Below are 27,400 nucleotides of genomic sequence, written 5' to 3'. Positions count from 1 at the left end.
AGTCTGGTGTTGCCTAACAGGAGCTCGGTCTAGTGCTAACTGACAATGTGGCATTACCCACCACCACCCCTCCCCCCCCCCCCCCCCCCCATTCTAGAAGCCCAAGCCCATGTTGTTAAGATCTATTGGATTCATTGTGGCTGGATGACATGATGTCGATCACTGAAAATTCTGATTCAGCAGTTGTGTTGGAGCTGTTATTCCAAGCATTGAAATGTCACCTGTCAGGGCAGCAATCATACACAACCCTTATCAAGAGCCTGGACACATGCTTACAGAGCAGGCAATGACAACCAGGTTTTTGGTTCTGGGTTTGCCACTTAATTTATTTGGTCAGGTTCTCTGATCAGCTTCAAGCTGTGGCAAGGACTGCTTGAAGTTCGTGCCATGTCTCACTGTCGCCTCTGAGTCATAAGGTTGTGGGTTCAATTCCAACTCGAGACCTGAGCACAAAATCTAAGCTTATGGGGATAGGGTGGGAAAGTGGAGTTGAGGTAGAAGATCAGCCATGATATTGAATGGTGGAGCAGGCTCAAGGGGCCGTATGGCCTGCTCTTGCTCCTATTTCTTTGTTCTTATGACATTCGAATGCAGTATTGAGGGAGTGCTGCACTGTCTGAGGTGCCGTCTTTCAGATGGAATGTTAAACCGAGACCCTGTCTGACCCTTCAGGTGGACGTAAACTGTCCCATGGCACTATTTTGAAGAAGAGTAGTGGACATCCTGAGGTCGTGAAAGGTACTATATAAATGCAAGTCTCTTTTTTTTTCTTCCATAGAACAATTGCTCTGACTGATGAATAACAGGAATGGCTCCTCGTCTCCAGTTGGGAGCTATGGTTCTGCACAGGTCCTTTTTTTGCTTGTGTAATCTTGAGTTTCTGTTGTGCAAGACTGCGCGTTTGGTAGTTCTGATATCCGCTTTTAAAATTTGAGATCCTGGCACTAGTTATCAATCAGTCCAATTTGATTTGAAACTCTTCGAGCAGTTTTTAGGATGTACCAGGGTTTCCTGCCAAAGATTGTCTTCCACTTCTATTTGGAACAAGAAATTGGAATCCCTTCATTCTGTCTACTTTCTCTTAAATCAAAACTGGAATAGTGTTTTCACTGTTAATGCTCGTAGACAGCTAGCTTTTTATATTGGCCACATGAACTCACCTTTGTCAAATATAACAGCTGTTTGTTTCATATGGTTTCAAAGCCTAAGGGAGACCAACCCCCAAGCAAGGACTTGCAAAATGAATGGTAGAATCTATTGTTCGCACTCTCAAACGGGAAACTCAGCTGCTCGATAAAAGCTCATTCTACTGCTTGGACTTGGCAGTTGTGGATGATGAAGAAAAAAAATAGAGAACTTTTCTGATTGTGGATTCTAGCCCCACTCCAGGACTTGAACATATAACCTAGGCTAATGCTTCAGTGCAATGCTGAGGGAGTAGTGCATTGTCTGAGATGTTGTACTTTGGATTGAGATGTTAAATGAAGACCCCATCTACTGGTTCAGGTAAACCTAAAAGATCCCATGGCACTATTCAAAGAAGAGCAGTGGAGTTTTCCCATTGTCCTGGTCAATGTTTTTCCTGCAGCAAAAAAATGATTAACTGGTCATTATAGAGTCAGAGTTATACAGCATAGAAAGAGACCCTTCGGCGCATCGTGTCTGCGCCGGCCATCAAGTTCTACCTATTCTAATCCCATTTTCCAGCACTTGGTCCGTAGCCTTGTATGCTATGATGTTTCAAGTGCTCATCTAAATGCTTCTTGAATGTTGAGGGTTCCTGCCTCTACCACCCTTTCAGGCAGTGAGTTCCAGATTCCAACCACCCTCTGGGTGAAAATGTTTTTCCTCCAATCCCCTCTAAACCTCCTGCCCCTTACCTTGAAACTATGCCCCCTGGTTATTGACCCCTCTATTAAGGGGAAAAGTTCCTTTCTATCTACCCTATCTATGCCCCTCATAATTTTGTACACCTCAATCAGGTCCCCCCTCAGCCTTCTCTGCTCTAAGGAAAACAACCCCAGCCTGTCCAGTCTCTCTTCATAGCTGAAGCACTCCAGCCCAGGTAACATCCTGGTGAATCTCCTCTGCACCCTCTGTAATGCAATCACATCCTTCCTAAAGTGTGGCGACCAGAACTGCACACAGTATTCCAGCTGTGGCGTAACTAGCGTTTTGTACAGCTCCATCATAACCTCCCTGCTCTTGTATTCTATACCTCGGCTAATGAAGGCAAGTATCCTATATGCCTTCTTAACCACCTTATCTACCTATCCTGCTGCCTTCAGGGATCTATGTACATGCACACCAAGGTCCCTCTGATCCTCTGCCCTACCTAGGGTCCTACCATTCATTGTGTATTCCCTTGCCTTGTTAGTCCTCCCAAGATGAATCCCCTCTCACTTTTCAGGGTTAAATTCCATTTGCCACTGTTCTGCCCGTCTGACCAACCTGTCTATATCGTCCTGTAGCCTGAGGCTTCCCTCCTCGCTATTTACCACTCCACCATTCATATCTAAATCATTAATGTACACCACAAACAGCAAGGGACCCAGCACCGATCGCTGCGGTACACCACTGGACACAGGCTTCCAGTCACAAAAACAACCTTTAACCATCACCTTCTGCTTCCTGCCATTAAGCCAATTTTGGATCCAACGTGCCAAATTGCCCTGGATCCCATGGACTCTCATCTTCTTGACCAGTCTCCCATGCGGGACTTTATCAAAAGCCTTACTGAAGTCCATGTAGACTACATCAACTGCACTACCCTCATCCACACACCTAGTCACCCCTTCTCAAAATTCAATCAAATTGGTTAGAAATGATCTCTCCCTGACAAAGCCATGCTGACTATCCTTGATTAATCCTTGCCTCTCCAAGTGGAGACGATTTTCTGTCCCTCAGAATTTTTTCCAATAATTTCCCTATCACTGATGTTAGGCTTCCTGGCCTGTAATTCCCTGGTTTATCCCTACTACCCTTCTTGAATAATGGTACTATGTTAGCTGTGCTCCAGTCCTCTGGCACCTCCCCTGTGGCCAGAGAGATTCTGAAAATTTGTGTCAGAGCCCCTGAAATCTCCTCCCTTGTCTCGCACAGCAGCCTGGGATACATCTCGTCTGGGCCTGGGGATTTATCCACTTTTAAGCCCGCTAAAACCGCTAGTACCTCCCTCTCAATGCTAATTTGTTCAAGTACATGACAATCCCCCTGCCTGATGTCTATGCCTACATCGTCCTTCTCCACAGTGAACACAGACACAAAATATTCATTTAAAACCTCACCTACATCTTCTGGTTCTACACACACATTGCCACTTTGGTCCCTAATGGGCCCTACTCTTCCCCTGGTTATCTTCTTATCCTTAATATACTTATTAAACACCTTGGGATTTTCCTTTATTTTGCCTGCCAGTGTTACTTCATGCTCCCTCTTTGCTCTCATTTCTTTTTTAAGTACCCCCTGCACTTTCTATGCTCCTCTAGGGCTTCCACTGTTTTTAGTCCTTTGTATCTGCCAAAAGCCTCCCTTTTTTTCCAAATCCATTCTTGTATATCCCTTGACATCCAGGGTTCCCTGGACTTGTTGGTCCCACCCTTGACCTTGACGGAACATGTTGATGTTGTACTCTCTCTATTTCCTTTCTGAAAGACTCCCACTGCTCTGATGTGGATTTTCCTATAAGTAACTGATCCCAGTCCACTTTGGCCAGATCCTGCCTTATCATATTAAAATTGCCCCCCCCCCCGCAATTTTGAAGCTTTATTTCCGGTCCATCTTTGTCTGTTTCCATGACTACCTTAAATCTCACCGAATTATGGTCACTGTCACCAAAATGCTCTCCTACTGCCACTTCTACCACTTGCCCAGCTACATTCCCTAGAATTAGGTCCAGTACCGCCCCCTCTCTTGTAGGACTTTCTACATGCTGGCTCAAAAAGCTCTCCTGGATGCACTATAAGAATTCCGCACCCTCTAAGCCTTTCACACTTTGACTATCCCAGTTAATATTGGGGAAGTTGAAATCTCCTACTATTATTACCCTATTATTTCTACACTTCTCTGAGATTTGCCTACATATCTGTTCCTCTATCTCCCCCTGACTGTTTGGGGGCCTATAGTACACTCCCAGCAAAGTGCTTGCCCCCTTTTTGTTTTCAAGTTCTAAACATATAGCCTCATTAGAGGAACCTGCTAAGATATCATCCCTCCTTACAGCAGTAATTGACTCCTTGATTAATATTGAGACCCCCCTCCTTTTACACCTCCCTCTGTCTCTCCTGAAGATTCTATACCCTGGAATATTGAGCTGCCAGTCCTGCCCCTCCCTCAACCATGTCTCTCTGATAGCAACAATATCATACTCCCATGTGTTCATCAACACCTTCAATTCATCTGCCTTACTCGCAAGACTCCTCGCATTAGAATAAATGCCATCCAGCCTTGCCATACTCCCTTGTGCCGTTACATATTTGCTCTGCCTTCCAGACTGATTTGTTTTTTTCTCTATTTGGCTGTGCATCACCCCCTACTATAGCTCCACTCCGTATCCCAGCCCCCTGCCAAGTTAGTTTAAAACACCCCCCCCCCCCCCCAAACAGCACTAGCAAACCTCCCCGCAAGGATGTTGCTCCTGTTCTGGTTCAGGTGCAACCCGTCCGACTTGTCCAGGTCCCACCTTCCCCAAAAACAGACCCAGGGATCCAGGAAACGAAAGCCCTCCCTACTGCACCAACTCTTTAGCCACGCATTCATCTGCTCTATCTTCCTATTCCTATACTGATTAGCACATGGCACCGGGATTAATCCAGAGATTACAACCTTTTGAGGTCCTGCTTTTTAATCTGCTACCTAGCTCCCTAAATTCTTGCTGCAGGACTGCATCCCTCTTTCTACCTATGTCGTTGGTACCAATGTGAACCATGACCTCTGACTGTTCGCCCTCCCCCTTCAGAATGCCTTGCAGCCATTCAGTGACATCCTTGACCCTGGCACCAGGGAGGCAACATACCATCCTGGAGTCACGTCTGCAGCCACAGAAACGCCTGTCTGCACCCCTCACTATTGTCTCCTACTAGTATTGCCCTTCCATTCTTGCTCCTTCCCCCCCCCCCCCCCCCCCCCCCACCCCTTGTGCAGCTGAACCACCCACAGTGCTGTGAACTTGGCTCTGGCTGCACTCACCAGAGGAACCGTCACTTTCACCGTTTTCCAACACAGAAAAACGGTTGTTGAGTGAGATGCACTCTGGGGCTTACCTGACTACCTGCCTGCCCCCCTTCTGACTGGTGGTCACCCATTCCCTCTCTCACTGCACTTTCTTCAGCTGCAGGGTGACCACGTCTTAAAAACGTGCTCTCCACGTAACTCTCAGCCTTGCGGATACACCGCAGTGCCTCCAGCTGACGCTCGAGCTCCGAAAAGTGGATCTCAAGTTGGCCAAACCATTGGCACTTACTGCACATGTCATCCTGACTGCAAGAAGCGTCTAGGCATTCCCACATGCTGCAGGCTGTGCAACGCATGGGACTGAGGTCCCCTGCCATACTTTTTAATTAAAAAACTCTTACCTCAAATTTAAACTCTTGGATTCTCACTCTCCCAAACTACTTCAACTATGATAGCAAAATACTGCAGATGCTGGAAATCCGAAATAACAACAGAAAATGGTGGCAAAACTCAGGCCAGGCAACATCCGTGGAGAGAGAAATAGAGTCAACGTTTCAGCTCGAAGCCCTTTGCCAAGACTGAAAAAGCACAGGAATTGAAACAAATGAAAAGGCCAGTTTGGGGACTGGGAGAGAACAAGAGAGAAGTGAAGAGACATTAAGAGGTATTCAAAACGAGCTGTCTTTTGTCTCCTAGTCCTATCACCATCTCGCCTCGTTTTGAATACCTCTTAATGTCTCTTCACTTCTCTCTTGTTCTCTCCCAGCCCCCAAACTGGCCTTTTCATTTGTTTCAATTCCTGTGCTTTCAGTCTTGACGAAGGGATTCGACCTGAAACGTTGACTCTCTTTCTCTCTCCACGGATGTTGCCTGGCCTGCTGAATTTTGCCAGCATTTTCTGTTATTACCTTAACTATGAACTACCTTAAAAGAAATAAACTTAAAATTATCTAATTTTTGTTTATGGAACCTTGTGGGCACTTTGGCTGACCCTTTTGCTTTTGTGACAATAGTGACTATACTTTAAAAGTTATTCATTGGCTGTTGAGTGCTTTGGAATATTCCCAAAGACATGCTATATAAATGCAAGTCTTTTTTTCTTTAATTTTCACACCTAATAAATTTCCAATTTGGTAGGCATTTTCTACTTGCTAAACACGTAACTTTAAATTTTTACCTTCAAGTTGTCTGATTAGATTTAGAATTGCAACTGTCTCAGATCCAGTTATAACCGTGATTATATATGTGTAGACATGGAGGTGGGAAATGAGAATTACTTGAACTGTTGGCATAAAGACATTTTAGACACTTTTTGCTGTGTTAACTGCATTTAGTTTACACCAAACCACCAATACCTTGTTTTTAGTTCCACTGGATTTCAGCACAAATTCAGAAGAAATTTAATCCATTCAGTCAAATAATAGCTGCTATTAAGTACATTTTGTGCCGATTTACAGATAAATGAGCTATACTGCAAGTGACACAACTTGGTGCAATTATGACTAAGTACGAAAAGCGGCTTCTGTAAAATGACCCAGGAAGCCAGATTTATGCAACGTTGACGTTTTAACTATCTGGATGGAATTTTGAAAATCAATTATTTAAAATACAAGGATCCCTTGTAAAAATCACTGATTTGAAGCACTGGTTAGTATCATTTGAAAAGCTAACATTTTTTAAGCTTCTGAACATCTATCAGATTTTCATAAAGAATAATGACCTCAAAAAATCAGCAAAATGCAAGCTGAAAATAGTACCAGCTGGCCACCACAAAAGGCCACCTATAAAACTCTTGAAAACCTAAAGTTATCATAGCTCGTCTCCACAGACCGAAGTGTAACGACAACACCATCTCCTCATCTGCAACTGCTGAGAAATCTGGTAAGTCATAGAATAATTTCCATGTCTTTTCCAAAAATAAATACATAATATTGTAAAGCTCATAGTCCACTATAACAAGCATGCAAGTATAGGTAGAACGTCCTGCAAATCTCCAACAATGTCCTGCATCTTTCACTTTTTGCTGCTGGTAACTAATGCAAGTGATTTTACTTCATCTACAATAGTTTAATTGTCATAACTTAAGTTCATTCACAGTTTAAAAATCCAAGGTAACATTATTATTTTGTTTTCACAGATTCACCTTGGGGTCCAAGTAAGAGTAACACCGTGTCAGAAAGTATGGAGGACACTTCTAACACCGATGTTGAAGTCTCCCTGCAGGTGATGATCATCTATAGCATCAAAGGTTCAAGTAGGCAGCCTTCCTGCTGAGCAGTAAGGGAAGCATGTCTTCAAAGGGTGGAATCACCACAAGGCTTTCTCTGGTTGCTACGGTGGAAGCTGGAGGTTTGCCCTTTTTATATTGAGAAGCTTAAGGGACAAATCCATCAAGGTTTAAAAGTGATAAGATAAATCAGAAAGAACTGATGAGACAATACCAATTTTAGATTTTCAAAGCTTGAAGCAGGAAATTATGTTGTTTGGTTCTGACACACAGGGAAGGATGAGTTAAAGTAGGATGTGTCTTGATGTCAGTCTAGCAGACATGTAGGAAGAAGGGAGAAGTATGTAGGATGGTATATTTGAGGATTAGAGAGAAAAAAAGATAAGACACATACGGTTGTAATTGGAAGAGATTGGAGGCTGGAGATGAGAAGTACTACCTATCAGAAAATGAATGCTTTCTTGTATCCTGCCCAGGAGTGCAAGAGAAAAAATAAAAAGATGCTTTTATAGAGTGCTTGGACATTCCAAAGTACTTTGCAGCCAATTAACTACTTTTGCAGTACGGTTACTGTTATGTATGTAAACATGGCAACCATTTTCACAAGGCAAGCTGTCGCAAACAGCAAATGAATTGAGATAATTGCCCCAAATTTCCGAGATTGCAATTATGCAAAAATTACGCCGGTTTCTGTGCCAATTTTGCCAATGGGAACTTGTGCTGGAATTTTCTGAGGAGCTCATTTGCCTACATTGGAATGTAAAAACTGGTGTGAAACAAGCGCAAATGCCGTACCACCAATTGTTGCCCATTTGTGTTACAATTCAACATACTTTACAAGCTTTTTTAAAAATGGTGTATTCCCTCAGAAAATAAAGACTCAACTGCATGTGTTTTTATTGCTGATTACTTGACTGTTTTGTAAAATAAGGATGCTTGCATGTGTGGAGTGTGAAATAGAGTAGTGTTGTCCAATAGAAATTGCTGACTAGCCACAGATGTGAATTTGGCAACACTGTTTTAGTAGAAAACTGTCTTATCCAAAGATTAAAAAATATATACTATTGTAAAGCTCATACAGGTCAAAAAACATTTGCACAAGCTGCTTTTCATCTTACCATTTTACCAACAAACACACACAACAGTTAAAGTACACATGCATATGGTGTCTATTACTCAGTTTTTATTTACTAATCAGAAATGCAATTAGCCACATATGGCTAATGTATTGGACATGACTGAAACAGACCACTTTGATACTTCACAGCAACAGTGTTGAATATTTACTAGTCTGGCAAAAAAACACCAAAACTTGCATAATGAGGGAGTGTGAATCTCTGTTAAATCTAAATTTGAACTCAGTTGTCCAGTTGAGATTGCTGACATTTTACCACCAGGCTTGCTGGAGAGGAACTTGTTTCTGGTTTACCCACTCATTTCTACATGCAACTACTCATTGCTGTGTCCTGTAACAAAGATGCAGTTGCATTGGCCTGGATCTTGCATTGGTAATGACAGCAAAACTGTCAGCGTTCACAGTCATTACCCCTCTGGAACTAACAGCAACTTCAGGATTTAGCTCATGCGCAGATAAACTCGGAAATCCTGAAGTTGCGGTCAGTCATTCACTGCTCCGCTACAGGGTGTGCTGTGGAACTCCCCAGAGCTGGCAATCAATTGAAATCACATTTAAGGATGAAAACTTCCCCTATTACGCTGGAAAGTTAAGCCTTGTTGAAAGAGAGGTAACTGGGTTTTTTAATGGCGTATTGGCTGAACAACCATTCTGGCCCTGAAAAACTAATTTTATATTTGTGAAATGTCAAATTTTTCCATTAATATGATTAAGAACTATATTGTTTTTAAAATTATTTTTTAAAGTTTATGATATTTCATCTTCTACCTTAATCCTATGTGTATGTCCCAATCTTCATTTCGCTCTGTAAAATTTATAAAAAGTAAATTAGATTCTGTGCGTTTTACTTCCTGGTTTGCTGTCTGAGAATTCTTCAGTTGTGATTGGCTGTTTAGCCAGCTTGATGACATCACTGTTGCTGGATGCTGGCGAATCTCCTGATTTGGCACCAGATCCAAACAAAGGCCGGGAGAGTTGAAATCGACGCCACAGAGATCGATGGTTCTTTGTGGGCAGCTTTCTTTGAGGTCAGCGGCAAGCACTGTTGCTTGCCGCTGACCACAAATTCCAGGCCATTGTGTTGCTATACTTATGACTTCACTCTTTCAGTGCCTTCTGCCATGGTGCTGCACTCTTAAGAGCATCTTGTCCCTGATGCTCTTCCTCTTCCATTACTATGCAATAAAGGTTTATGCCCAGTGGGAAGGTCATTCCAGCTGCTTAGTCCTAAAATATTTCAGGTGTACTGAGACAGACAGCACTTTTGTTAAGTATATTGCCGGTCTCAGTAAGAAAAATTCAAAAACAAAAATTACACAGAAAATCACTCTTCAACTCTAGAAATCTGTTACACAATATCAGGTCATTTTCAGTAGTACTGAGCCTAAATTATTGGGCGTTAATCTATGCCAGTTGCCAGTGCATTATTTACGTAAATTCTTTGCATGGGACAAAGCTATGTAAATGAGCAAGAGGGTTTTGACGGACGTATATCGAAAGTGGCGCAAACAATCAAGGAAATTCACGTGTAGTGAAGATTCCGTGTAAACCTGGCATAAATAAGTTACGCAGTAATTTTTTCTTAAAACTGGCGGAATGCCATTCACGAATAGTTATGCCAAAACTTACCAGGTCAATCTATTTTGGTAGTGTTGGTTGAGTCTGGCTAGAACACCAGGAGAGCCAGTGTAATTTTTTTTTTACATTTGTCTGAGCAAGTAGATGTCTCATCCAAAAGGTGGCACCTCTGACAATGCAGCAATCCTTCAGAACTGCATTGATGTGTCAATCTAAATTATATGCTCCAGTCCATTGTGGGATTTGAACCACAATTTTCTGACTCGAGGGAAGAGCGCTACCAACAGAGCCAGGCTGGCACTTGGTATCGAAGGGGAAACCAAGCTTTCTGGTGGTAGCTTTAGCAATGGAGACGATGTGGTCATTCCTTTTGGGATCAGCGGAGATAGGTCCGTAGTGAAGAAGGACTAAAGGTGGAGTTATCAAATATAAACCGTACTAGCTGTTGAGAGAAACATGAAAGTGTGTCTTTGAAGGACATGGAGGAGATGAAGATGTAGTGATTCAGCAATTATACTGCAAGAGGACTGGAGATTGTGAGCTCTGAGGGCATGTGTTCGAAAGAATGTTCATGAAAGTAGAGTGGAATCATTAGCAAAAAAAGTAGATAGATGTGAAGGAGGTTATTAATACAAAGAAGGAACAGAAAGGAAGAGAGAACAGAACCCAGGGGAGCTGAGTTAATTGAACAAGAGTCAAGAGCAGGAACCAACAACTAAGGGACAGAGAGCAATTTGGAGAGGAAACTAAACCGCGATGGAACACAACTTTGGTTGGAAGCCACGCTATGGTAACTTGTTTCGAAGTGCCTGATTACAAACTGTTGACAGCTTTGGCAATGCCCAAGGCAATGATGCATGATTCACCAAAATGTTGAAGGGCAGCATTCCAGATGTATGTAACAAGGCAACTGGATCACAATTGGGCCAGTGGAACAAAAGGGGTACAGCCTCACAATAGGTGTGAATGCTTCCACAATCCACTTCATAGCCACACTAAGCTGGAGTAGGGCAATTGCATGCTGGATCAGGAAATGCCCATGTAGTGAGTTCTCTATTTTATATTGTGCAATTTGGCTGGGGCCATTTGACAGAAAAAGTTGGTTCTCCTGAACCTGCTTACCATATTGGGAAGAAACCAGCTGGCCTTTACTGTGCAGCATTGGAATGTGACCATTCAAATCTCAAAAGTTTAGTCTTTATTTGGTCTTCAGGTTGACATGGCATTGATCTGCCAGTGTATGAAGAGGTTGTCGAAAGTGATAAGTCCTCCCAAAACGTAGCAGTCAATTCAAACTGTGAAACAAAAAATAAAATTTAAAAAAAAAAAAAAAAAAAAAAAAAAAAAAAAATTTAAGTGTAATGTTTAAAAAAAAAACACATTGCATTTTTTTAGCTCTTCATCATTATGTTTGGGATTTTTTAAATGAAACATTCTGCCTCAGTATGTAATGTTATCTGTTGTTTTCATGTTTCATGACAATTCCTACTGTTTGGTGTGAAGAAAACAAGACTATTTGTTTATTTGTATGTTTATCAACTGCTTTAAGTAAACTTCAAATTTTTTCACTTCCGTGTTTAGTGCTTTTTAAAAATCCTTTGGGATTTTTCAATTCCTGTGTCATGTACATGTGTTGCAGTGGTCTACAAACAGCTGTTTTCTTTGAAAATCGAAGCATTTCAGAAAAATTCTTCCACGTGTTCACCTATTCTGTGAAACTCTGCTGCTTGTTAATTCATAACCAGCAGATATTCATAAACCTCCTCAATGTATTAGTCGGAAACCAATAGCTTCCTCTGTGTAGCTCACAATCGGTGCTCAACAGAGTATTTAATCTTTTATTTGGTCTGAGGACTGATGTTAAATTCGTCAATTAGTAGATTGCAAATACTGTGCAAAGGTTTCCTTGGTAGACATTATGCCTGCTATGGATATGTCACATAACCCCAAAAGGTTCATTATTCTAAAACCAGTGATGTATCAAACTTTTTGTATTGTTTGAAATACATAGCTGTGTGTTATAATTGAGAATGTTTTGGCACAACATTACTTCACTTGTATTCTGTGCTGCTATTAAAGCCTGGTCCAAGTCTGATGCTCAGTCAGTGCTCAAGTTAAGAATAATCTGAAAATGACCCACTCCTCCCAAAAAAGGAATGACTGGTTAAATTATGAACTCGAGTTACAATATTGGGATAATTTTGATTTTACCACGTGGTAGGCAAAGCTATAGTTACTTTCTCTGAGCACCATTTTCATTGACTCATCAATCTTCTTGTTGCACCTCCATTACGTCTTGGACCACACCATCTTTGCTGTATTTCATTTAGCTGTCTCCATCACAACACTCAAAGCTTCTGATCTATCGAGTGCAATGCTCTGTTCAGTGGACCACCTGGGCACTTTGAAAATATTGCTTTGCACTGGACCTGGTGCAGACTTAGAGATGTTGGACTACCTTCTGAGAAAATGATGAAGGTTTACGTATATTATGGTCAATCTGGGATAAAGAAAATTATACTAGTAAAAAAAATTAACCATTGAGTTTTAATGTGCTCAGGAGTGAAATAAAGACATGACTTTGAGTTATACTTCCACTTGTGCGTCAGTTAGCACCTCAAACCACTGCACTGATGCAAAAGGGCACCCAAATTAGGGCTGTTTCTTTTGCCATGTTCTTTATACTATCTCATCATCAGTGGCTCAAAGGAAACCGATCTCTAATCTGAAGTATGATACTGCGCAGCCCCTTCAAAGCACATTATCCCAGTATTAAACTCTATCTCTTTTTCCAATGTTGAATGTGTTGTTCAACCCAATAACTACAGTGTGTGTGGTATAAATTACATAACTCAATCATGCTGGATGATAGAAAATTAAAGCAACTTCTCTTCATAACCATAGATAGCTGAATGTTGTATTCTAGGATTTTGTTCCAGTTCAGGATCAAATTGAGTGATTTTGATTGCTCAATTTTCTTCTACCTACTTGTTTATATTGGGGTAATTTTGACTTCAATGAAAATGGTGTTACTCATAGAAATTCAGCAAATGTGATCCCTCTTGCCTGTCTGTCTTATTCATGATGCTGCATTCATTTTGTGTATCCTCTTCTGCTTCCATGTGTCTCTGTCTCTTCTCCAACTCATCTCTGCACTTTTCCTCCTTTTGGTCTCCCTCTATCTCTGCTCTATTTTTGCTTCTTTGCTTTCAGTCAAGGAAAGGAGCTGTTGAGGCCTGCAGGTTTCATCTTTCGATGAAAGTTGTAGGGAAAATGTAACTTGTGGGCCTTGGTTCCTTTCAACTCTCCTACTGCATCACACCATCCCTGTTGCATCTTCCCAGCCCACTCTCTCCCATTACTTTGCACACTGCTCCCTCTCCCGATCACACCCGATATAATGCCTTTCACTACTCCCTTGTGCTTAACACATCCTTAGCACTTTTTCCCTTTGCAGTGCATCTTCACATCTTGCATCTTTCTTAACCCCTTGCTGCCCTTCTGTCACTTCTGGTGATCACTTCACCTTTCGCCACCCATCCCTTCCCACTCGCCCACCATTACATTAAAACTATTATAATGCTCACCTGGTCGGCCTCCCATTCTCTACCCTCCATAAACTTCAGCTCATCCGAAACTCTGCTGTCTGTATAATAACTAGCACCAAGTCCCGTTCATCCTTGTGCTTGCTGACCTACATTGGCTCCCAGTCCCCCAACGCCTCCAATTTAAAATTCTTATCCTCGTGTTTAAATCCCTTAATGGCCTTGCTCCTTGTTATCTTTGTAACCTCCTCCAGCCCTAGAACCCTCCTGGGATTCTGTGCTCCTCCAACTCTGGCTTCTTAAGCATCCCCTATTCCCTTCGCCCCACCATTGGCAGCCGTGCCGAAAGCCGCCTGGGCCCTAAGTTCTGGAATTCTTTCCACCTGTGTCTTCTCCTTTTAAGACTCTCCTTAAAACTTATTTGACCAAGCTTTTAGTCACCCCACCTTGTATCTCCTTCTGTGGTTTGATATCAATTTTGTTTAATTATGCTTCTGTGAAGAGTCTTGGGATGTTTACTACATTAAAGGTGCTATACAGATGCAAGTTATTGTGCAGATTTACCTGCAGTGACACCTGGAGAAACTTAGACACTGGTTGGAGGAACAGCAGTTCCATCTAATGTTGGGTGGCCTGAAAGTTAAGTAATGCTAAATATAGAAAGCAGTTCTCAGTTTATAAGCACTTGTGTAATGATTCAAACCTTCTAGAAATTCTGCTCATTTATGCACTAATTTTGTTTTTGCTGTTAATTGAGTTCTGATAGAAACATAAATGCAGCTGGTGTAAGTATTTAGAATATGTTACAAAATACAAAGATTAAACAATGCCAAAATTCTAAGTGGAAAGTTTAATTTCGCACACATGAAATATGATGTAAACAATGCCCTCCATTATTTATATATTGCCTCATTTTAGTGTTTTATATATAAAAAAGACAAAGCCACTGTCCCACAAATGGTTTCCTTTGCTCTTAGTCCTATCAGTGGTTCTTCACCATTAGATAAGGTGTTTGGAAGAGGGAAGCAGAACTTCAACATAAGAAGTTCTGGCACACTGCAAATGTTTACTTTTACTAATGTTCATTAAAAATATGCTGAAGGTTGTCGGTGCAAGTGCTTGCTGGGCGTCGTAGGCTGCTACCATGGTTGGTCTCTAGCTGATGGTGACAAATCTGGGAGTTGACGTAGACTTGACGCTCAGATTGAGAATCATAGAATGATGCAGCACAGAAGGAGGGCATTCGACTCATCGTCCCTGTGTAGGCTCTTTGAAATATCTATCCAATTAGTCCCACTCCCCTGCTCTTTCACCATTGCCCTGCCATTTTTTTCCTTTTCAAGTATACATCCAATTCCCTTCTGAAAGTTACTATTGAATCTGCTTCCACCACCCTTCCAAGCAGTGCATTCTAGATCATGACAATTTTTGTGGGGGAAAAAATCTCGCATCCTCTCTGGTTCTTTTACCAATTACTTTAAATCTGTGTTCTCTGGTTATCAACCCTCCTGCTAGTGGAAGCACTTTCTCCTTATTTACTCTTCAAAACCTGTGATAATTTTGAACACCTCTATTAAATCTCCCCTTAACCTTCTCTGCTCTAAGGAGAACAATCCCAGCTTCCCTGGTCTCTCAACATAACTGAAGGCCCTCATCCCCGTTACAATTCTACTAAATCTCCTCTGCGCCCTCTCCAAGACCTTGACATCCTTCCTAAAGTGTGGTGCCCAGAATCGAACACAAGACTCCAGCTGAGGCCCAACCAATAATTTATACTGGCCAGCTGAGTATTTCCAAAGGTTTAGCAAAACATTCTTGCTCCCTGCCTTTATAAAGCCCAGGATCCTATTTGCATATTTAACAGCCTTCTCAACTTGTTCTGCCACCTTTTAACAGTTGTGTATGTAAACCCCCATGCCTTTGTTCCTGCACCCCCTTTAAAATTGTACTGTTTAGTTTCTGTTGCCTTTCATTCTTCCTTCTAAAATACATCACTGCACACTTTTCTGCATTAAATTTCATCTGCCCATTTCTCCACTGTACGTCCTCCTGAAGTCTGCTACTATTCTCCTCACTGTTTACTACATTTCCAAGTTTCGTGTCATCTGCAAACTTTGAAATTATGCCCTTCATACCTAAGTCCAGGCCATTAATGTATATTAAAGAGCAGTGGTCCTCATACCGACCCCTGGAAGATACCACTGTATACTTCCCTCTAGTCTGACAAAACAACCATTCACAAGCATTCACACCCTTTAGGTGAAGTAGTACTTTACAGTTCGTCAGGGACAGGAGGTTGTGTCTGCGAGTCAGGAAAGTATGGGGACCCAGGATGTAATGATGGAGGAGCCTCAGCCCTAGACCTTGTCCAACAGGTACAATATACTTGCTACCTGTATGGATGAGGAAAAGGACTGCAGGGAGGATGGGCATACTGACCACGGCACTGTGGTACAGTGGGCCATCCAAGTGGGGGCGGAAGGAAGGAAGGAATGTGGTAGTAGTCGGGGGACCGTATAGTCAGGGGGATAGATACTGTTCTCTGCAGCTGTGAAAGAGAGTCCCAAAGGCTGTGTTGCCTGCCTGGTACCAGGGTTAAGGATATCTCCTCGCAGATGGAGAAGAACTTGGAGTGGGAGGGAGAGGTTCCAGTTGTTGTGGTCCATGTAGGAACCAACGACGTAGGTAGAACTAAGAATGAGGTGCTGCTGGGAAAGTTTGAGGAGCTAGGGTCTAAATTAATAAGCAGCACTTTGAGGGTAATAATCTCTGGATTACTAGCTGAGCCACGCGCAAATTGGCATAGGGTCAAGCAGATCAGCGAGTTAAATGCGTGGCTCAGAGTGGTGTGGGAAGAAGGGGTTTCATTTCATGGGGCACTGGCACCAGTACTGCGGAAAGAGGGAGCTGTTCTGTCGGGCTGGGCTTCAATTAAACTGGGCTGGGACCTGCGTCTTGGCGAATCGAATAACTAGGGCTGTAGATTGGGCTTTAAACTAAAAAAGGGGGGAGGGAGGGGTCAGGTGAGGGGAAATTTAGAAATGAAAGAGAAAGGTCAAGCCAATAGAGCAGTGTAGCGATTTGGGTAAAAATAAGCGGAGTGTGACAGGAAGGGACAGAGAGTTTAACGGTAGCAGTGCAGTAGAGAAAAAGGTCAAAGCAGGGAATAATGGTAAAAAAATTTAAATTGAAGGCTCTTTATCTGAATGTACAAAGCATTCGTAACAAGATAGATGAACCAGTGGCACAAATAGAGATAAATGGGTTTGATCTAATGGCCATTACAGAGACATGGTTGCAAGGTGGCCAAGGTTGGGAACTGAATGTTCCAGGGTACTTGACGGTTTGAAAAGACAAGCAGAATGGAAAAGGAGGGGGGAGTAGCCCTGATGATAAAGGATGACCAGGACAGCAGAGAGAAAGGATCTCTGCTTGGAAGATCAGGAAGTAGAATCAGTATGGGTGGAGATAAGCAATAACAAGGGGCAGACAACACTGGTAGGGGTAGTATATAGGCCCCCTGACAGTGGCTATACCGTTTGACAGAATATTAAACAAGAACTAGTAGGAGCTTGCAACAAAGGTAATGCAATAATCATGGGGGACTTTAATCTTCATATAGAGTGGACAAATCAAATGGCAAAGGTAGTCTGGAGGACGAGTTCATGGAATGCATTCTGGATAGTTTCCTAGAACAATACGTAATGGAACCAACTAGGGAACAGGCTATTTTAGATCTTGTATTGTGAAATGAGACAGGGTTAATTTGCAATCTCATAGTAAAGAATCCTCTGGGGCAGAGTGATCATAATATGATAGAATTTCACATTAAGTTTGAGAGTGACTTGCCTAAGTCCGAAACTAGAGTCTTAAACTTAAATAATGGCAATTACATAGGTATGATGAGGAGTGAGTTGACTAAGGAAGATTGGAAAGAAAGATTAAACGGTATGGCAGTAGATAAGCAGTGGCTAGCATTTAAAGAAATATTTCATAATTCTCAACAAAAATACATTCCATTAAGAAACAAAAACTTCACAGGAAAATTGATCTAACCGTGGCTAACTAAAGAACTTAAGGATAGCATTAGATTGAAAGAGGAAGCTTATAATGTTGCAAAGAATAATAGCCTGAGGATTGGGAGAGTTTCAGAAACCAGCAAAGGATGACCAAGACATTGATAAAAAGGGAAGAAATATAAAAGCAGATTGTAAGAGCTTCTACAAGTATGTAAAAAGGAAGAGTAGCAAAAGTAAACGTTGGTCCCTTAGAGGCTGAGACAGGTGAAATTATTATGGGGAATAAGGAAATGGCAGAAACGTTAAACAAATGTTTTGTATTTGTCTTCACAGTAGAAGACACAAAAAGCATCCCAAAAATGGTGGGGAACCAAGGGTCTAATGAGGGTGAGGAACTTAATGTAATTAATATAAGTAGAGAAAAAGTACTAGAGAAACTAATGGGACTAAAAGCCAACAAATCCCCTGGACCCGACGGCCTACATCCTAGGGTTCTAAAAGAGGTGGCTGAAGAGAGTGGATGCATTGGTTTTGATGTTCCAAAATTCCCTAGATTCTCGAATGGTCCCAGCGGATTGGAAGGTCGCAAATGTAACGCCGCAATACAAGAAAGGAGGGAAAGAAAAAACAGTGAACTACAGGCAAGTTAGCCTGACATCAGTCATTGGGAAAATGCTGGAATCCATTGTTAAGGAAGTGGTATCAGGGCACTTAGAAAATCATAACATGATTAGACAGAGCATGATTTTATGAAAGGGAAATTGTTTGACAAATTTATTAGAGTTTTTTGAGGATGTGACTAGCGGGGTAGATAAAGGGGAACCAGGGGATGTAGTATATTTGGATTTCAAGGCATTCAGTAAGGTGCCACATAAAAGGTTATTACACAGGTTTAGGGCTCATGGGGTTGGGGGTAATATAGTAGCATGAATAGAGGATTGGATAACGGACAGAAAACAGAGAGTAGGGATAACTGATCTTTTTCAGGTTGGCAGGCTGTAACTAGTGGGGTGCCGCAAGGATCAGTGTTGGGTCATATTAATAACCTAGATGAAGGGATCGAGTGTAATGTATCCAACTTTGCTGACGATACAAAGCTAGGTGGGACAGTAAGCTGTGAGGAGAATACCGAGTCTGCAAAGGGATATAGATAGACTGAGTGAGCAGTAAGGTGGCAGTGGAGTATAATGTAGGGAAATGTGAGGTTATTCACTTTGGTAGGAAGAATAGAAAAAACAGAATATTTTTAAACTGGTGACAAACTTTCAAATGTTGGTGTTAGGAGACATTTGGGTGTCCTCGTGCAAGAAACACTGAAAGCTAGCATGCAGGTACAGCAAGCAATAAGGAAGGCAAATGGCATGTTGGCCTTTATTGCTAAGGGGTTGGAGTACAAGTGTAAGGAAGTCTTGCTACAATTGTACAGGGCCTTGGTGAGACCATACCTGGAGTACTGTGCACAGTTTTGGTCTCCTTATTTAAGGAAGGATATACTTGCCTTGGAGGTGATGCAACAAAGGTTCACTAGATTGATTCCTGGGATGAGGGCTGTCCTATGATGAGAGATTGTGCAGAATGGGCCTATATTCTCTGGGTTTAGAAGAATGAGCGGTGATCTCATTGAAACATACAAGATTCTGAAGGGGATTGACAGGGTAGATGCTGAGAGGTTATTTCCCCTGGCTGGAGTGTCTAGAACTAGGGGGCATCGTCTCAGGATAAGGGGTAGGCAATTAAGACCGAGATGAGGAATTTCTTCACTGAGGGTTGTGAATCTGGAATTCTCTGCCCCAGAGAGCTATGAATGCTGAGTCTTTGAGTATATTCAAGGCTAAGATGGATAGATTTTTGGAATCAAGGGATATGGAGATCGGGCGGGAAAGTGGAGTTGAGGTCGATGATCAGCCATGCTCGAGGGGCCATATGGCCTACTCCTGCTCTTATTTCTTATGTTCTTAACCGTTCACCACTACTCTCTGCTTTCTGTCTCTTGGTGAAGAGAGTTCAAGGCCTCTTGACAGAAAACATTGCTAGAGGCATTTCTTGTGACTTTCATTATATTGTGAACTATTGGCAATAATAAGTCCAGCTTTGTGGAGACCCCAAGATGGTCAAATTTGATTTGAATTATTATTTATTTTAAATTGGTGATTTTTGTCACCTGCCCTTTTGAATTGAAGTTTTTGAATATCCCGATTGGAAGTTTTCATTCTAGTTGGCTGCTTGCTGATTGGCATGTTCAGTTGTGATTTGTTTATTTTTTGAATTTGAAAATTAAGCCAATTGAGTGCAAATGTGACACACCGATTTGAATGTAAAAAGCATTATCTAATCATATGTTGGTCACAGTTGTAAGCATTATGCAGTGATCTGATCTTCTGTGACATCACATTTGGGAAATCGAGACCACATATTGTCTTCAGGTGAAGCGTTCGAAACAGGATAATTGGACCCGGGCACACGAACTTTATTGAGTTGCCAATTAAGTCATTCATCATGATCTTATTTTTATCTAATAATTGAATTTGTATTTTTTGTAGTTAAGTAGAAAAACTGACAATCTGAGAAGCAGATAATAGCTTTCAAAAGGGAATTGGATAAACACTTGAAGGCAAATAATTTACAGGGTTATGGGGTAAAAGCAGGGGTGTGGGACTAATTGGATAGCTTTTAAAGGGCCGGCCCAGGCACAGCCGAATGGCTGCCTCCTGTATCATTCTATGTTCCATGATCCAGACAAATAGAGTTGGTTGGAGTTTGGGAGTTTCTCTACAGTACAAGCTGGGCAATGCAAAACTAAGGCACTACCACTGGCAGGAGGACATAATTTCAATGTGAGAATTTTACATTACAAGAGTGAACGTAGGAATATATGAGAAATTTGATTGGAAGTGCTTGTAAACCCAAGGTTGATGGTTGCAGTGAGTCGGCGAATATGCTATTTATTCATTAACTGTACAATATGTCATCGTGGCCACTGACACATAATGATTGAATAAGTCAAATGCTTGACTGTTTAATGCATCTTAAAAGGAGTGCTCACAATCAAAGCCCTATTTATAAAAAAAAACTCATTGTGCTTAAAATTATTTAATTTTATTCTGCCTTTTTTGTTTTTCTTGAATTATTTTCTTGGGCAATCAGTGTTAATATCAACAAGGTACCCTCTCAAAATTTGTGTGTGAAGTGTCGGAGTTAAGGTGCACTGCATCTTACAGTAAAGGTACAGTCAAACCCAGAACAATTTTTGGGTTTATAATTGTATCTCTAGTAATGAATGATAGTTTAACTCTCCAGCACTTAACTTTGGTAATTCCTCAAAGTCCATGCCCCCTGATGTCAGCACTGACTCTGCTGTCCTCATAAATGGATAGAACAGAGAAAAGATGTTAACGTGCATCATCACTGTTCAATTTTAAAAGGGATCCTGATAATGAGAACCTCCTTTTAAAGGAAACACCAAACTTCATCAATAAAATGTCAGGTAGTAATTACATGTTTCCCTAACTGCTTTGGAGGACCAAACCAGATCGTATCTAAATTGTAAAATAAAAACTTTTATTTAAAACAGAAGGTGTGTAACTCATGGAAGATGACTGTTCGTACGTATGCTTTGTATGTTACAGTTGAGATAATACAAAATTAAGGCACTATCACATATTAGAAGTGCAAGACTAAGTTACCAAATTTTAAGCAGGTGCTGTGAGAATTCTTGACAGGTCACATAACGTTGCATATCAAGACAAAATTTGCTTATACATACCGCTTTTTTGAATATGCATTCAGCAGCACACTCTCACCACTGGGTGGCATCTACAATGGTCAATAATTCCTCTAAGTAAAACAGCTAGAAAGTCAGATCTGTAACTTAAGTTTAGGGATCTGCTATTTGTTTTTGTCTGTTTTTGAAGTGTATTTTCCTTCCTCTTCCAAGCAAACATATGCTTAAGGTAAGTATAACGAAGCATAGAAACATAGAAGATATGAGCAGAAGTAGGCCATTTGGCCCCTCGAGCCTGCTCAGTCATTTAATGCGATCATGGCTGATCATCCAAATTCAGTACCCTGTCCTTGCTTTCTCCCCATATCCCTTGATCCCTTTAGCCTTAAGAAATATATCCAACTCCTTCTTGAATATATTTAATGAACTGGCCTCCACTGGTTTCTGTGGTAGAGAATTCCACAGGTTCACCACTCTCTGGGTGAAGAAATTCCTCCTTATCTCAGTCCAAAATGGCTTACCCCTTATCCTTAGACTGAGACCCCTGGTTCTGGACTCCCTGACCATCGGGAACAGCCTTCCTGCATCTAGTCTGTCTAGTCCTGTTAGAATTTTATAAGTTTCAATGAGATCCCTTCTCATTCTTCTAAACTCTAGCGAATATCAGCCTAATCGACCCAATCTCTCTTCATACGTCATTCCTGCCATCCCAGGTATCAGTCTGGTGAATCTTAGCTGCACTCCCTCCATGGCAAGAACATCCTTCCTCAGACAAGGCGACCAAAACTGCACACAATACTCTTGGTGTGGTCTCACCAAGGCCCTGTACAACTGCAGCAAGACATCCTTGCTCCTGTACTCTAATCCTCTCGCTATGAAGGCCAGCATACCATTTGCCGCCTTAACCGCCTGCTGCACCTGCATGCTTACCTTCAGTGACTGGTGCACAAGGACACCCAGGTCTCGTTGCACTTCCCCTTTTCCCAATCTATTGCCGTTCAGATAATCTGCCTTCCTGTTTTTGCCACAAGTGGATAACCTCGCATTTATCCACATTATACTGCATCTGCCATGCATCTGCCCAATCGCCCAACCTGTCCAAATCGTACTGGAGTTTCTCTGCATCCTCCTCACAGCACACACGCCCACCCAGCTTTGTGTCGTCTGCAAACTTGCAGATATTACATCTAGTTCCCTCATCTAGATCATTAATATATATTGTGAATAACTGGGGTCCTAGCACCGATCCCTGCGGTACCCCACTAGTTACTGCCTTCCACTCGGAAAAAGACCCATTTATTCCAACTCTTTGCTTCCTGTCTGCCAACCAGTTCTCTATCCAAGTCAATACCTTGACCCCAATCCCATGTGCCTTAACTTTGCACGTTAGTCTCTTATGTGGGACCTTATCGAAAGCCTTCTGAAAGTCCAAATACCTCACATCCATTGGTTCTCCCTTATCTATTCTACCAGTTACATCCTCAAAGAATTCCAGTAGATTAGTCAAGCATGATTTTTTAGCTTTTGTAAATCCATGTTGACTCTGTCTGATCCTGTCACTGTTTTCCAAGTGCTCTGCTATTACATCTTTTATAATGGACTATAGCATTTTCCCCACTGCTGATGTCAGGCTTACCGGTCTATGATTCCCCGTTTTTTTTCTCAATCACCTTTTTTAAATAGTGGGGTAACATTAGCTACCCTCCAATCCATGGGAACTGTTCCAGGGTCTCTCGAGTTTTGGAAGATGACCAGCAATGCCTCTACTATTTCTAGGGTCACTTCCTTAAGTACCCTAGGATGTAGATTATAAGGCCGTGGGGATTTATCAGCCTTCAATACCGTCAATTTCCCTAACACCATTTCCCTACAAATACTGATTTCATTCAGTTCCTCCCTCTCATTAGACCCTATGTTCCCTGACCCCTCTGGGAGTTTATTTGTGTCCTCGTTTGTGAAGACAGAACCAAAGTATGTATTTAATTGGTCTGCCATGTCTTTGTTCCCCACTATAAATTCCCCTGATTCTGACTGCAAGGGGCCAACACTTGACTTTACCAATCTTTTTCTCTTCACATATCTATAAAAGCTTTTACAGTCAGTTTTTATGTTCCCTGCAAGCTTACACTCATACTCTATTTTCCTCCTCTTAATTGATCCCTTTGCCCTCCTTTGCTGAATTCTAAACTGCTCCCAATCCTCAAGTTTGCTGCTTTTTCTGGCCAATTTATATGTCCTCTCTTTAGATCTTATGCTATTCCTAATTTCCCTTGTTAGCCAATGTTGAGTCACCTTTTTTGTTTTATTTTTATGCCACACAGGGATGAACAAATTCTGGAGTTCATCCATGCGATCTTTAAATGTTTGCCATTGCCTATTCACCGTCAACCCTTTAAGTAACATTCCCCAATCCATCCTAGCCAACTCGTGCCTCATACCATCGTAGTTTCCTTTATTTAAATTCGGTACCCAAGCCTCTGAATCAACTACTTCACTCTCTCCGTCTTAATGAAGAATTCGATCATATTATGATCGCTTCTCCCCAAGGGGTCTCGCACAACAAGATTGCTAATTAATCCTTTCTCATTACATAATACCCAGTCTAAGATGGCCTGATCTCTAGTTGGTGCCTCGACATATTGGTCCAGGAAACCATCCCGTATACACTCTAGGAATTCCTCCTCCACAGTATTGCTACTAATTTGGTTAGACCAATCTATATGTAGATTAAAGTCGCCCATGATAACTGCTGTGTCCTTATTGCACGCGTCTCTAATTTCCCGTTTAATGCCACCCCCAACCTCGGCATTGCTGTTTGGGGGTCTGTATACAACTCCCACTAACGTTTTCTGCCCCTTGGTATTTCTCAGCTCCACCCATACAGATTCCACATCATCAGAGCTAATATCCTTCCTTACTATTGTGTTAATCTCTTCTCTAACCAGCAATGCTACCCCACCACCTTTTCCTTTTTGCCTGTCCTTCCTGAATATTGAATACCCCTGGATGTTGAATTCCCAGCCTTGGTCACCCTGGAGCCATGTCTCTGTAATCCCAATTATATCATATCCGTTTACATCTATTTGCGCAGCTAATTCACCCACCTTATTACGAATGCTCCTCGCATTAAGAGACAAAGCCTTTAGGCTTTTTTTTAACACTCTTACATCTTTTAGAATTATTGTTTACTGTGGCCATGTTTGATTTACACCCTTGATTTCTCTGACTTCCACTTCTGCTTTTCTCCTTCCTGTCTTTTGCTTCTATCCTTGCTTCCCTTTCCTCTCTCTCCCAGCACAGGTTCCCAACCCCCTGCCATTTTAATTTAAACCCTCCCCAACAGCACGAGCAAACAGTCCCCCTAGGACATCGGTCCCAGTCCTGCCCCAGGTGCAAACCGTCCAGTTTGTACTGGTCCCACCTCCCCCAGAACCGGTTCCAATGTCCCAGGAATTTGAATCCCTCCCCCTTGCACCATTCTTCTAGCCACATATTCATCTGAAATATCCTTCTATTTCTACTTTGACTAGCACGTGGCACTAGTGACAATTGAGATTACTATCTTTTGAGGTCCTATTTTTAAATTTATCTTCTAACTCCCTATATTCAGCTTTTAGGACCTCATCTGGTTTTTTACCTAGATCGTTGGTACCTATATGCACCACGACAACTGGCTGTTCACCCTCCCACTCCAGAATGCCCTGCAGCCGCTCCGAGACATCCTTGACCCTTGCACCAGGGAAGCAACATACCATCCTGGAGTCTCGTTTGTGGCCGGAGAAACGCCTATCTATTCCCCTTACATTAGAATCCCCTATCACTATAGCTCTCCCGCTCTTTTTCCTCCCGTCCTGTGCAGCAGAACCACCCAGGATGTTGGCGGCTGCTGCTGCCTTCCCCCCGATAAGCCATCCTCCCGAACAATATCCACAGCGGTATATCTGTTTGAGAGGGGGATGGCCACGGGGGACCCCTGCACTACCTGCCTGCGCCGACTACTCTGCCTGGCGGTCACCCATTCCCTTCCTGCCTGTGCAGCCTTTGCCTGCGGTGTGACCAACTGATTAAACGTGATATCCACGACGTCCTCGGCATCGAATGCTCCAGTATGTATCCATTCGCAGCTCCAGCGCTGCAATGCGGTCTGCCAGTAGCTGCAGCTGGATACACTTCCCGCACACAGTCGTCAGGGACACAAGAAGTGTCCCTGATTTCCCCCACAGTGCAGGAGGAGCATGCCACAGGGCCGAGCTTTGCCATGACTTGCCCTTTAATTAATTTAAATTAAATCAGTACCACCAATTATACTATTAAATGATATACTCAAGGGTCCTTGTTTCCTAGCACTCCCCGCTACACAACAGAGACCTTAGAAACTATAACCACAAAATTAAGACCTTCTAAACTTTATAAACTATGAACCTTAACTGTCAAGCTATAGAGTAGTATAACTACTCACCCAATCAGCTGCTTCCTCCTGCCCGCGTCACGTTTTGAATCGTGACGTGGCTCTGGAATGGTGCCGCCTGTCTGCAAGATTGCTAAGACTCTATGTATTAAAAAAAAAAGCCAGCGAAAGTGAGTTTAAATACTCACTGAACCTCTGCTCTCACCGCTCCCGACACTGGTCTGAAGCAATGCCCTAAGAAAAACGGCACCTACGTTCTGATATACATCAAAAACAAATAGCAAATTACAAACTGTCTAACCCTGTTGTGAGCTGAACACATGGGAAACCTATTGGGAAAACTGCTACCTGACCATAGATTGAAATAAGCCATTAATGGATGGTGACAAGGCTCACTAACCTCCCCCCACTACAAAAAAGGCAGGTGATGGATGGATTATTGATAGAGCTGACCACCTCTTTCCCTCCCTCCCTCTCCCCCGGGTGAGAAAAACACAGTTATGGGGTAGGGGACCTCCTCATATTTTCTTTCCTTCACCACCCCTGCATATAGATCAACGGTAGGTAACTTGACCCTTGCCAGTTCGGTGAGAACTCTTCCTCTGTAAAATAGTTTTCTTGCCTTTGCTCACCCCGTGCCTGTCGACATTCCTCCACCCATCCTCTTTTCCACCTTTCTCCCTGCCATTTCTGTCCTCGCCCACACCAATCCACCTGTCGCAGATGCATCTGTACATGATAGTATTGGTAGGAGTGACAACTCATAGTCCTCGTCGAAACCACTGAGGACACTCTTCATTGTATCATGTGGCACAACCACCGTGCTAAGTGGGATAAATTAACAGAACTAGCAGCAGCTCAAAACTCTGCATCAATGAGGTGATGTGGGCCCTCCGCTGCAGCCAAGTTGTATTCCACCACAATCTGTAACCTTATTGCCTGCCATATACCTCACTGCTCCATCACCATCAAGCCAGATAATCAACCCTGGTTCAATGAGGAGTGTAGGAAAGCATGCTGGGAGCATCACCAGGTACACCTGCAAATGAGGTGCCAACCTGGTGAAGCAAGAATATAGGACTATATGTATGCTAAACAGTGAAAGCAGCATGCTATAAACAGAGCTAAGTGATCCTACAACCAACATATCAGATCAAAGCTACCTGCCACATCCAGTTGTGAATGGTGGTGGATAATTCAGCAACTAACAGGAGGAGAATGCTCCATGAATATCCCCATCCTCAACAATGGTGGAGACCAGCATGCGACTGCAAAATATAAGGCTGAAGCGTTGGCATCCATCTTCAGCCAGAACTGCAGGGTGGATGATCTTTCTCCGCTTCCTCCTGACATCTCCACCATCACAGATGCCAGTCTTCAGCCAATTTGATTCACTCCATGTGACATCAAGAAACAGTTGATTGCACGTGACACAGCAAAGGCTACGTGTCCCGACAACATCCTGGCTGTAATACTGAAGACCTGTGCTACAGAACTAGCCACACAAACTTACAGTACAACTACAACACTGGCATCTCCCCAACAATGTAAAATATTTCCCAGGTATGCCCTGTCCACGAGACAAATGCAATCTG

At 42.4% G+C, this 27,400-nt stretch overlaps 1 protein-coding gene across 4 annotated transcripts in view; it reads left to right on the top strand.

The window, feature by feature from the left end:
- Positions 1-27,400, top strand: part of rnf6 (ring finger protein (C3H2C3 type) 6) — a 63,382-nt gene that overhangs the window by 6,227 nt on the left and 29,755 nt on the right. For 3 of the 4 annotated variants that reach the window (XM_085999241.1, XM_085999240.1, XM_085999239.1), the window contains exon 2: positions 7,310-7,395. In XM_085999241.1, the coding sequence (XP_085855367.1) occupies positions 7,354-7,395 (42 nt within the window). In that variant the 5' untranslated portion in view covers positions 7,310-7,353. Of the gene's footprint in view, positions 1-5,971; positions 7,054-7,309; positions 7,396-27,400 lie in introns of those variants that run through there. The other variant, XM_085999242.1, reaches the window with a different exon arrangement.

The sequence above is a fragment of the Somniosus microcephalus genome, chromosome 10 (assembly GCF_052327205.1).
Source record: "Somniosus microcephalus isolate GS21.2 chromosome 10, FLI_Smic_1.0, whole genome shotgun sequence".
NCBI lineage: Eukaryota > Metazoa > Chordata > Chondrichthyes > Squaliformes > Somniosidae > Somniosus > Somniosus microcephalus.
This window is presented reverse-complemented; position numbering and strand designations above follow the sequence as displayed.